Source organism: Aegilops tauschii, chromosome 7 (assembly GCF_002575655.3).
Source record: "Aegilops tauschii subsp. strangulata cultivar AL8/78 chromosome 7, Aet v6.0, whole genome shotgun sequence".
Classification (NCBI taxonomy): domain Eukaryota; kingdom Viridiplantae; phylum Streptophyta; class Magnoliopsida; order Poales; family Poaceae; genus Aegilops; species Aegilops tauschii.
The window spans coordinates 630,559,788-630,570,265 of NC_053041.3; the positions used below are offsets into that span (position 1 = coordinate 630,559,788).

Sequence of the window (10,478 nt, forward strand, 5' to 3'; positions counted from 1 at the left end):
GACAGACAGACAGACAGACAGACAGACCGACCGACCAACCAAAAGATCATATATGCAGTGGTGGTACAATTCCTGCTACAGTTTCATACACGCACAGCGAGAACAGAGAGAAACCTTACCTATTCTTCGTCACTCAATCTTGAAACAAACCAGATAGCGTTAGAACATAAGAAGCGCTTTCTGACTATTGGACTCGGCAATTCAACAGGGCAACAACTTCCTGTAGTGACAATATGTACCCAAGTTCCTAAACTCACTGCAGAACCAACAGTATTCCAAGTGCAGAGTGTATAGAAAGGGCAATCAACAACTTCAGATGTGTATATGATGATCACTAAATAACAATGCATGTGTTTACAAGCCAAAATATATAGCAAACGTTGAGTTTCCAAGTTACACATAAGTCATACAGAGACTGACGGACAGACAGACATGCCAAAAACTGAGTCAACAAGTAACCTCTTCTGGGCAAAGCACCCAAAGGAAATACTGGCAAAATTTAGACAAAAATAATAATAATGACAGTGCCAGTTCAAAAAATAGCACAATGATATAACAGCCCATAGGTAAACAAGTGGAAAATACAATTGTTCAAACATGATCCCTTTCCGGGGATAAAACAATAGTGTTTGAAGCGCTTTCTGATTACTGATCTTGCAACTCAACATGGCAACAACATTCATGTCGGCGTCTGGTCCAGGCAACAACATCACAAAACGAACATGGAGGCAACAGGTGCTGATCCCGGCAGGTCTTGCGAGACACTAGTTCTACTCCAAGGGATCTCTCTTTTCCACCCGTATGTACGTGCTGGAAGAATTCAAGAAAGAAACCATACACGGTCAACACCAGAAGAAAGCCAAATATATAATGATGTGGCATGTATTTTTTTTCCTCAAAATATATCCGATCGAGGGGTACAGTCAGTGCCACCAACCTTTGCAGACAACACCTCTTCCAAGCCTTTGGGAACAGTAGTTCAACCTTTGCAGACATACTTCCATGTCTTCGGCTTCAGCAGCATAGGCCTTGGCTTATCTACACAGATTAGTCATGTAAAACTTACAGTTAGAAGAACATCATTAAAGAAAGAAATGATGGATTTAGATGAAGGAATATCTGAGTTGCTCCAGTTTTCTGTCGTCCTACAAGTGATGCTATTATCATTATCTGACTAGCACATTTAACACTCGCTAGTAAATAGAAATAGAGAAGGTAATTGATGTGTGCTTACATCCATAAATACGGGCATCTACGTATTCCTCCTCGATGCTGCCCAGGCGTTGCTGCAGGCTTGCAGGGAGCGTCTTCATACCAGGGCAGTATCTAATGCGAAGATGTTGGAGAGATGAGTATGCTTGCGGCCCATCCGGTAGGGATGACAGGGTCTTGCATTCCCAAAGCTCGAGGTACTCCAACGACGGGAGCTCGGGAGAGCAGGATTCCAGAGATGTCAACCCACCACAGTTGTCAATGTCTAGTCTCTTGAGGGACTGGGGAAGATGGAGGACCCCTGTTAAGCCATTACAGCTGTATAATGTTAATCTTTCTATACTGCATGACCCTTGATGAATCGATGATACTGACTCTCCCTGCTGCTGCTTCCTGCCGAATGTGGACTCAAGCTTACTGCAATTAGAAATGTCTATTGTCCTGAGAGATGCAGGGACGTTGAAGAGCTCAACCAAGCTTTCACAGCTCCGTATCGTTAAAGACTCTAGACGTGGCAGGAGCTGTCTGGTTTCTGGTGATGTTGATGGCTCAACAGAAGCTTGTGCATATCCAGTCAAATTATTGCAGTGCCTAATCAGAAGCTTCCTCAAGTATACCAGTCCTTCGAACAATGTTTCTGGCCAGTGGACGAGCACATCACAGCTCCAAATTGACAAATCTTGAAGGTGTACAAAACATGCACACAGCTCTGTTATACTTACAACTGACTCAAAGTCTTTTAACACCAAGACTTCTAGAGGAAAGTCTTGATCATTCCCATTCTCCTTGACGTTCACCATTTCCCTCAAACTATTCTCAGCCCCCATCGAGGTTGTATCTGTACTCTGTTCAATGGTAGTCAGTTCCAGATTGCTCAATGAAGTCATATGTCTCGCTACCCACAAGAACAACTCTACCTCGCGTCCTTCCATCTTCAATACACTGAGCTTTGGTGATTTAGCTGTAGTTGCCAACCCTGGACATTTCTTAATACAAACATTCTGTAGCTTAGGGAAGGTCGGATGTCCTGGCAATGCTTTCAACTTTACACAGTCGCTAATATGCAGGTTCTCAAGTAGAGGAAACATCATCGCCTCTCCTTGCATCCCATCATTATCTATTTCCCACCATTTCTCCAAACAAACAAGACCTTTTAGCATAAGCTCCTTCAGATTTGGAAATGCAAACGATGTATCACACTCACCACTGAACAACCATACTAGTTTTCTACAGTTGAAAAGATGGATCTCAACAATGTTTTGCAACATAGTCATCCATGTTGGGAAGGTGGTGGCTCCATATGACTGTATCCCTATGGCATGTAGTCCATCATGAGGTTTAAGATTCTCGAGCACTTTTGCATCCTCTTCATTATCCCGCCAGCTAGTTTCATAATAATCCCATCTAAAATTCCATGTTAATCTCAATTCTCTTATCTCCTTGTTCACAAGGTTTGCTGCTTTTGCATCCACTTCTGTCACGTTTGCCAGATTACGTAGCTTTAGTTGACCACCAAGGTTTAAATTTCCAAGCTCTCCAACCTTACTACAATTAGGGTCACTGCCTGCTACAAAGCATGTAAGTGTCTGAAGGGATGTGAGTTTCCTGAGGTCTGTGGGCATGCACTTAAGCTGTGGACAACCATGAGTGTAAAGGTGATGAAGGGAAGTCATATACTTCATTTGTCTTGGAAGTCTACAAAGAGATTCACAGCCAGAGAGGTTCAGCGTTTGAAGGTTGTATAGAATGCTCACATCTTCAGGAAGTGCTTTGATATATCTACTTCTTGAGAGATCTAGGTACCTCAGGTGATGCAGATGCTTTGGTTTCAACTGAAATGATCTTCTCTGTGAACAGAGCTGCAACGCTTGCAAAGAGGTGTATTTTGATAGATGTTGCAGTGAACTACTCATATAGGTATCACATAAAAGTGTTTGGATGGCTGGAGAGCTGTTCTTCAGAGAACTATTCAATTTTTTTGCTGGGTCCCTGCATGACAAAAATAAATGCCGAGCTGTGTTTGGAAGCCACTCACTCTGACTTGATTCCTCAGTTGTGACAACAGATTCAATCTTGGCTGGTTCCATAGTTGCCAAGGCACATACCTTTTCCATTACAGAAAGTGCAACATCATGCATAAGATCGTGAATTCTACATGTAGTTCTGGAATAACACGAGCCATCGTATACAATTTCCTCAACCGTGGCTTGGATTTGTTTCACATCCTGGAAGAATGACCTTGAGGACAGCTCATGGAAAATTTGTTTGCCCACGGTTTCAAGACGAACTTGCTTTTCCTGGATGAAGCCATGTGCAATCCATAGTTGGATCAGCTTGTCCACATCAATCTCGTAATCTTTGGGAAATACAGCACAAAAAGCAAAGCATTGCTTCATATGCGACGGCAAGTCATTGTAACTGAGCTTGAGTATTGGTAAGATTCCTGTCTCCTCAGTGCAAACGTTGCTTCTAATTGATATAGCCTCCCATTCTTCCTTACTGGTCTTGGTACACAGTAGAGAGCCTAGTGCTGTTGCAGCTAAAGGAGAGCCAGCACATCTCTCCACAATCTTATCAACCATACCCACCAACTCGGTGGGCCTTTCCTCTGCCTTCTTGAAACGACTGAATGCTGTTGTCTTGATGATTTTCTTTATGAATTTATCTTCCAAAGCTACGAGATCATGAGCTTTAACAGTACCCATTATTTCAGCCACTCCACCATCACGAGTTGTTGTCAACACCGCACTACCGATGCCACCATGTTGAAGGCGGGCCTTGAGCTGTCTCCAAATCTGAACCTGTCGTGCCCACACATCATCCAATACAAGGAGGTATCTTTGCCCGCTCACTACATCCTGAAGGCAATCCAGTGGTGTCTTCTTCTTGGAAGCAGCTGCTTCTGTACCAGGATCCTTCTTCTTGGGAGCTGCTTCAACTATACTTTTAGCCAGAGAATCCACATCAAAGCAGTCAGAGACACATACCCATAGCAGCAAATTGAAATGCTTCTCAATTGCAGGTTCATTGTAAACAAGTTGAGCTAAGGTGGTCTTGCCCTGGCCGCCCATTCCAACGATGGGAACAACCGTAAGATCTGCATTGTTAGCTTGCCCAACTAGTGTACTAACAATTTCACTCTTATCATTGGCTCTGGATTCATTGATGATTTCCTTGACTTCCTCTGGGTCAGTAGTAGAATGATCTGTTCGTCGCAACTGACTGGATACCGGCGGCTGTTGCTGATACTTAAAGCCAAAGGCGTTCATTTCGGTCACAAGGACCTCGATGGCCTGCACAATCTTGCAGAGCTTTTTCCCCATCCTTTTACGGAATACAAACCGGTTGTGAGTGGGAAAGAGTTTTACCACATCAAAGCCAAGCTCCTTGTAGTGTCCTTGCTTTTTGGCCTTGCGACGAAGTGCCTCATACTTGAACTCATCGAAGACTTCATTCGCCTCGTAAGCGACCTTCTTGACGGCCTGGAGCCAGGCTGCTGCCCCTTCTCTGTGGGCTGCCGCCTCCTCGGCGTCGGTGATGATGTCCAGGATGGCCGGCAGCTTGCGCATTAGGATCTCATGTTGCTCCTCCATGCCTTTCATCACCTTGTACTGGTCGAGGAGCTAGCTGGACGCCTTCTCCTTGACGATGGACAGCAGTGGCCCGACCACCATGGTGGCCACGAGCTCCGCCATTGGAACGCCAAGGGCAGGCGGCTCGCAGGAGCACGGACAAGCACTAGTGCACAAGGACAGGACTCGAGTATGAGCACCGAGAAGCACAAGTGCACAAGGACAGGGCTCCTCGAGAATGCAGAGAAGGAAATGGTGTGGGCAAGAAAGAAGCAAGCAAAAGAAGCATTGCTTCCTTGCTGCTTGCTTGCCTTTGAGGAAAGCGGAAAGCACAAATGCTGGTATTGCTTGCTTCTGGGGAGAGAGGTACATGTTCCACTGATCGGTTGCATCCACTACCACGAATACAACACAGAAAGATGTGTCAAGGGGGGCAGGCATCTGGGTGTTCGAATCTGTGCGCGTGACAGAAGAAGACGCGTAAAGCTGCGAGCGCAACATGGGGTGTAACTTTGCCATTTCGATGGCCGCGCATCGGACCTAACAGGATACAGAAATGTTGTTTGGCACGAACCTCCATTAATAATTAATTAAACAACGCAGCTTAGCAGCACGAATCATGGTCTGCGAGTAGCAAAGGGATTTGAGGTTCAGGTTCAGGAGCAAAGTCTAGCAATCTACAGTAAGTAACTATGTAGTAACTGAGACTAGTAGAAGGAGGTAGTACTTGTTGTCTTACCAGATCCGCCGGTCGGCACCGGCAGCTCCTCCCAGGCCCCATTCCGGCCTTGGTTGCTCCAGTCCACGGGACGCTCCGGCAGCCGCCGGTGTCCCCATCTCCTAAGGCGACGCTGCTGGAGCAGAGGTGAACGAGGACGACCGCCATGGTCTCCTCCCGGTCCGACGTGGCCTAGCCTCAGACGACGGCCGCCCGCTCCATCGCCTCCCCTCCCGCTGCCCCCTCTCCTGAACGCTCCGCGCGAACATCCAAATGCCACTGAAAATCCGGCGTCAGAACGGGATGGAGAAAAGGGGAGTCGCTTTCTTCAAGGTGCGCGGCGGCGGCGGCGGCGGCGGAAGAGGATTCCGACCGGCGTTCTCTCTGTGTGGGATCGGGGGGATTCCATCCTAGATATTTTTTTTTGGAGGTAGTGTGTGTATGCTTAGCGGTTTCCCAAGCCCATCAGGCCCAGCCTTAGGCCCACACAATAACAGAAAGCGAGGCTCACTATGCAGCACGTACCACTCAAAAACAAAACTGTACTTGCACGTTGTCTCGAAAAATAAAACTGTACTTGCACGTCTTATGAAATTCAAAATTTACTTTAAGAATATGAAATTCAACTTTTTTTCATAGTCTTGAAAACCATACGTCCAAAGCATGATCCATTTGAAGCACTTCATCCTTTACGATCTCATCTAAAAACATCTTATGAAATGTAACACATAGAAATCAGGGACAAAGAAAAACAAGAGTGGAATCAGCATTTTTAACCAGAAATGCGCCCACACAAATATCTCAGGAGCACAATATTGTCCAAGGATGACAAAAATAAATGTGTTATGGTAAACACACAATTATAAAAACTTCAAACAATGTGATCCCGGGGAAAACAAACTCCCACACAAAAATTCTTGGGCATAAAAAGCAGTGTTTGTACCAACCACCAAGAATCAAAATTGGGCGGTTTTCAGAAGAAAACTTTTCAGGGAAAAATACTACTCCCTCCATTTCATGATTTTTTTTGTACAAAATCAAAAAGATTTGTGAATTTGAAAGATCTTCAAGAATTCAACAGAAAGTTCATGCAACAAAGAGTTCATGAATTCAAAATATGATCACGAATTAGGAAAACTGTTCATGAAATAAAAAAACAGGTAATGAGTTAAAACAATGTTCATGGATTTTAAAACTTGGCCACGAAATCAAAAATTGTTCGTGCATAAAAAATGTTCATGAATTCTAAAACTTGGCCACGAATTCAAAACAATCGTGCATAATTTTTTTTCATGAATTTGAAAAACGGTTGCGAATTTAAAAATGGTTCATGAATCCAAAAAAAGTTCATGTAGATCAAAAATAGTTCATGAAATCAAAAGAATTAGTGAATATGAAAACTTCGTCACAAATTTCAAAAGAATCATGCATATAAAAAAATTGATGAATTCAACAAAGGACCGAGAATTTGAAAATCGTTCACCAATTCTAAAATATCATGCAAATAAAAATAGCTAATGAATCGAAAAGAAATTATTTAATTTGAAAACAAAATCATGAACTGAATTTTTTTTCTTGAATATCAAAAGTTCATGAATTCAAAACCTGTTCGCAAATTCAAAAAATATTCATGAATTTGAATACTCTTTGCAATTTTTTAAGAAGATTTGTGATTATTTTAAATTTTTATTATACATTAAAAAAGAGATCATGGATTCAAGTTCGAGACCTACAATTAAAGTTCAGGAATTCAAATAACACGCTTGAAATTTTAAAAAAATAGCAAATTCATGTAATGGTCACGAATTTGAAGAACGTTTATTTTTTTTTAAGTCCACTAATTTGTAAAATGATTATGAATTACTCGTGTCAAAAGCACTCTTATATTATGGGACGTGGGGAGTAGAAAGAAAATAAGAAACATAACGAAAAACAGAAAAGAAACCAGAAAACGTGAAAAATTTAGAAGAGGCAGAAAACAGAAAAGAAAACCAGTGGATAAAAAGGTGAAAACCCTTTGAAATGTTCTGTGAACCAAAAAAAAAACAGAAAAAGGAAAGATTCCATTCTCCTCAGTGCAAATGAGCTTGAGTATTGGTAAGATTCCATTCTCCTCAGTGCAAATGAGCTTGAGTATTGGTAAGATTCCATTCTCCTCGGTGCAAATGCTGCTTCTGCTTAATACAGTCTCCCATTCTTCCTTACTGGTCTTGGTAGACAGTATGGAGCCCAGTGCTGTTGCAGCTAAAGGAGAGCCAGAACATCTCCCCACAATCTTATCAACCATATTCACCAACTCGGCAGACCTTTCCTCTTCCTTCTTGAAATGGCTGAATGCTGTTGTCTCGATAATTTCCCTTATGTATTGATGTTTCAAAGCTCTGAGATTATACGCTTCAACAGTACGCATAATTTCAGCAACTCCGCCATCACGAGTTGTTGTCAAAACCACACTACCCATGCCACCATGTTGAAGTCGGGCCTTAAGCTGTTTCCATTTATAAACCACACTACCCATGCCACCATCCTGAAGTTTATCCAGTGGTGTTTTCTTCTTCTTGGGAGCGGTTTCTTTTGTGCCATCATCCTTCTTCTCAGGAGAAGCTGCTTCAACTATTCTTGTAGCCAGAGAATCCACATCAAAGTTGTCAGAGATGCACACCCATAGCATCAAATTAAAGTGCTTTTGAATTTCAGGTACATTGTAGATAACTTGTGCAAACGTGGTCTTGCCCAGACCACCCATTCCAACGATGGGAATAACCGTGAGAGCTTCATTGTTAGCTTGCCCAACTAGTCTACTAACAATTTCCCTCTTATCGTTGGCTCTGGATCCATTGATGAGTTTCTTGATTTCCTCTGGGTCACTGCTAGCATGATCCGTCCGCCGCAACGGACTGGATACCGGCGGCTGTTGCTGATACTTAAAGCCAAAGGCATTCATTTCGGTCACAAGGACCTCGATGGCCTGCACAATCTTGCGGAGCTTTCTTCCCATCCTGTTACAGAACACAAAACGGTTGTGGGTGGGAAAGAGTTTTACCACATCAAAGCCAAGCTCCTTGTAGTGTCCCTCCTTTTTGGCCTTGCGACGAAGTGCCTCGTACTTGAACTCGTCGAAGACTTCGTTGGCCTGGTAAGCCACCTTCTTGATGGCCTGGAGCCAGGCCGCCGCCCCTTCTCTGTGGGAAGCGGCCTGCTCGGCGTCGGCGATGATATCCAGGATGGCAGGCGGCTTGCGCATCAGGATCTCATGTTGCTCCTCCATGCCTTTCATCACCTTGTACTGGTCGAGGAGGCTGCTGGACACCTTGTCCTTGAGAATGGACAGCAGTGGCCCGACCACCATGGTGGCCACGAGCTCCGCCATTGGAACGCCAAGGTGAGGGCTCGCAAGAACACAGAGGAGCGCGGGTTGAGGAAGACAATAATGGTTGGAGCAAATAATGTGCTTGCTTGCCTGCTTATGAGGAGAAATGGAAGAGCAAACAGCGCGGAGGCGGACCAGGACGATTGTGGCCACACATATGCTTACATGATGAGGATGCAATGAAAGTGAATCACCTAACAACAGACGGCCGAGTAACTGAAGACAGCGATGATGCCAGCGCGTAGCTGTACTGTACTAACAATCGACCCTGCAAGAATTCATGAGAATTGTCGGGACGGGGCGAGTCATCATGACTAGTGTTGAGTGCTCTAGTCCTTGTGCTGCCCCACTGGTCCTATGAGTTGGTGTTAGGTGTTCACATTGCCTTGATTCTGCTTGGCTGTGTTCGTGAGTGAGTTCGGGTTCAGTCTATGTCCAACAGCTGCCTGTACTAGATCTGAAAGTGATGTCCCAGCAAAATAACAAGTCTCCAGTAGTGAGAACTGAGAAGTGTGTACCCCTCGTCCGTGGCCTCCTTACCGCTCCACCGCCAACCTCGAGAAAACCCCAACTTGACGAATCCTCCACCTGACGGCCGCCGGGATCCTGTTCCTCCGATCCGGCGACGGCGTGCTACCTCCTGTCGTGGCTTCGAGACGCCACCGCGAAGCGCTCTTTTTTTTAGGGCCGCCCTAGCTGGTCTGGTGGGCCGAAGATGATGGCCCAGTTTAGGAATAAACTAACTGCACCGCCGCTTTGTTTCTATGTTTAGTACCACACTGCTCGCCTAAGAAGGAACTACGCGACTTAAATAGCCCGGTGCTGAGCACTCCATCGCCGAGGACGCAAAGCTCATTCATTTAGCTCTGCCGAGGCAAAGAGCTTTCACTACGTACTTCTGGCCGGGCCTGTCCTGTCGGCTTGTTACCCTTGGTCACCCTCGCTGTGTGTTGGGGGTTAGAAGTACGGTGTTGATGTCAGTCTGTTTTCATACTATTTTAATTTTTTCTCTCTCTTGTTCGAATGTGTTGGTCTTTTTTTCTACTATCTTGCTATTTATATATTCGGGGGGTTACAAGTACGGTTCAATGTCAGACTTTTTAATATTTTGCTATTTTATTTTTTTCTCTTTTGTTCTAATGTGATGGTCTTTTTTTTTCTAATATTTTTCTATTTGGGGTGGGGGGGGGGGGGGGGGGGGCGGCAGAAGTACGGTGTGATGTCAGTCTTTTTTCATACTATTTTAATTTTTTCTCTCTCTTGTTCGAATGTGTTGGTCTTTTTTTCTACTATCTTGCTATTTATATATTCGGGGGGTTACAAGTACGGTTCAATGTCAGACTTTTTAATATTTTGCTATTTTATTTTTTTTCTCTTTTGTTCTAATGTGATGGTCTTTTTTTTTCTAATATTTTTCTATTTGGGGTGGGGGGGGGGGGGGGGGGGGGCGGCAGAAGTACGGTGTGATGTCAGTCTTTTTTCATACTATTTTAATTTTTTCTCTCTCTTGTTCGAATGTGTTGGTCTTTTTTTCTACTATCTTGCTATTTATATATTCGGGGGGTTACAAGTACGGTTCAATGTCAGACTTTTTAATATTTTGCTA

At 44.1% G+C, this 10,478-nt stretch overlaps 1 protein-coding gene across 1 annotated transcript; it reads right to left on the reverse strand.

The window, feature by feature from the left end:
- Positions 1–354: 354 nt before the first annotated feature.
- LOC109754897 (disease resistance protein RGA2) lies at positions 355–9,392 on the reverse strand. Its single transcript, XM_040395157.3, has 4 exons — positions 8,052–9,392; positions 1,235–4,188; positions 938–1,038; positions 355–810 (listed from the first exon to the last, which is right to left on the reverse strand). The coding sequence occupies exons 1-3, from the start codon at positions 8,870–8,872 to the stop codon at positions 980–982; spliced, it is 3,834 nt and encodes a 1,277-aa protein (XP_040251091.2). The 5' UTR covers positions 8,873–9,392; the 3' UTR covers positions 355–810; positions 938–979.
- Positions 9,393–10,478: the final 1,086 nt, after the last annotated feature.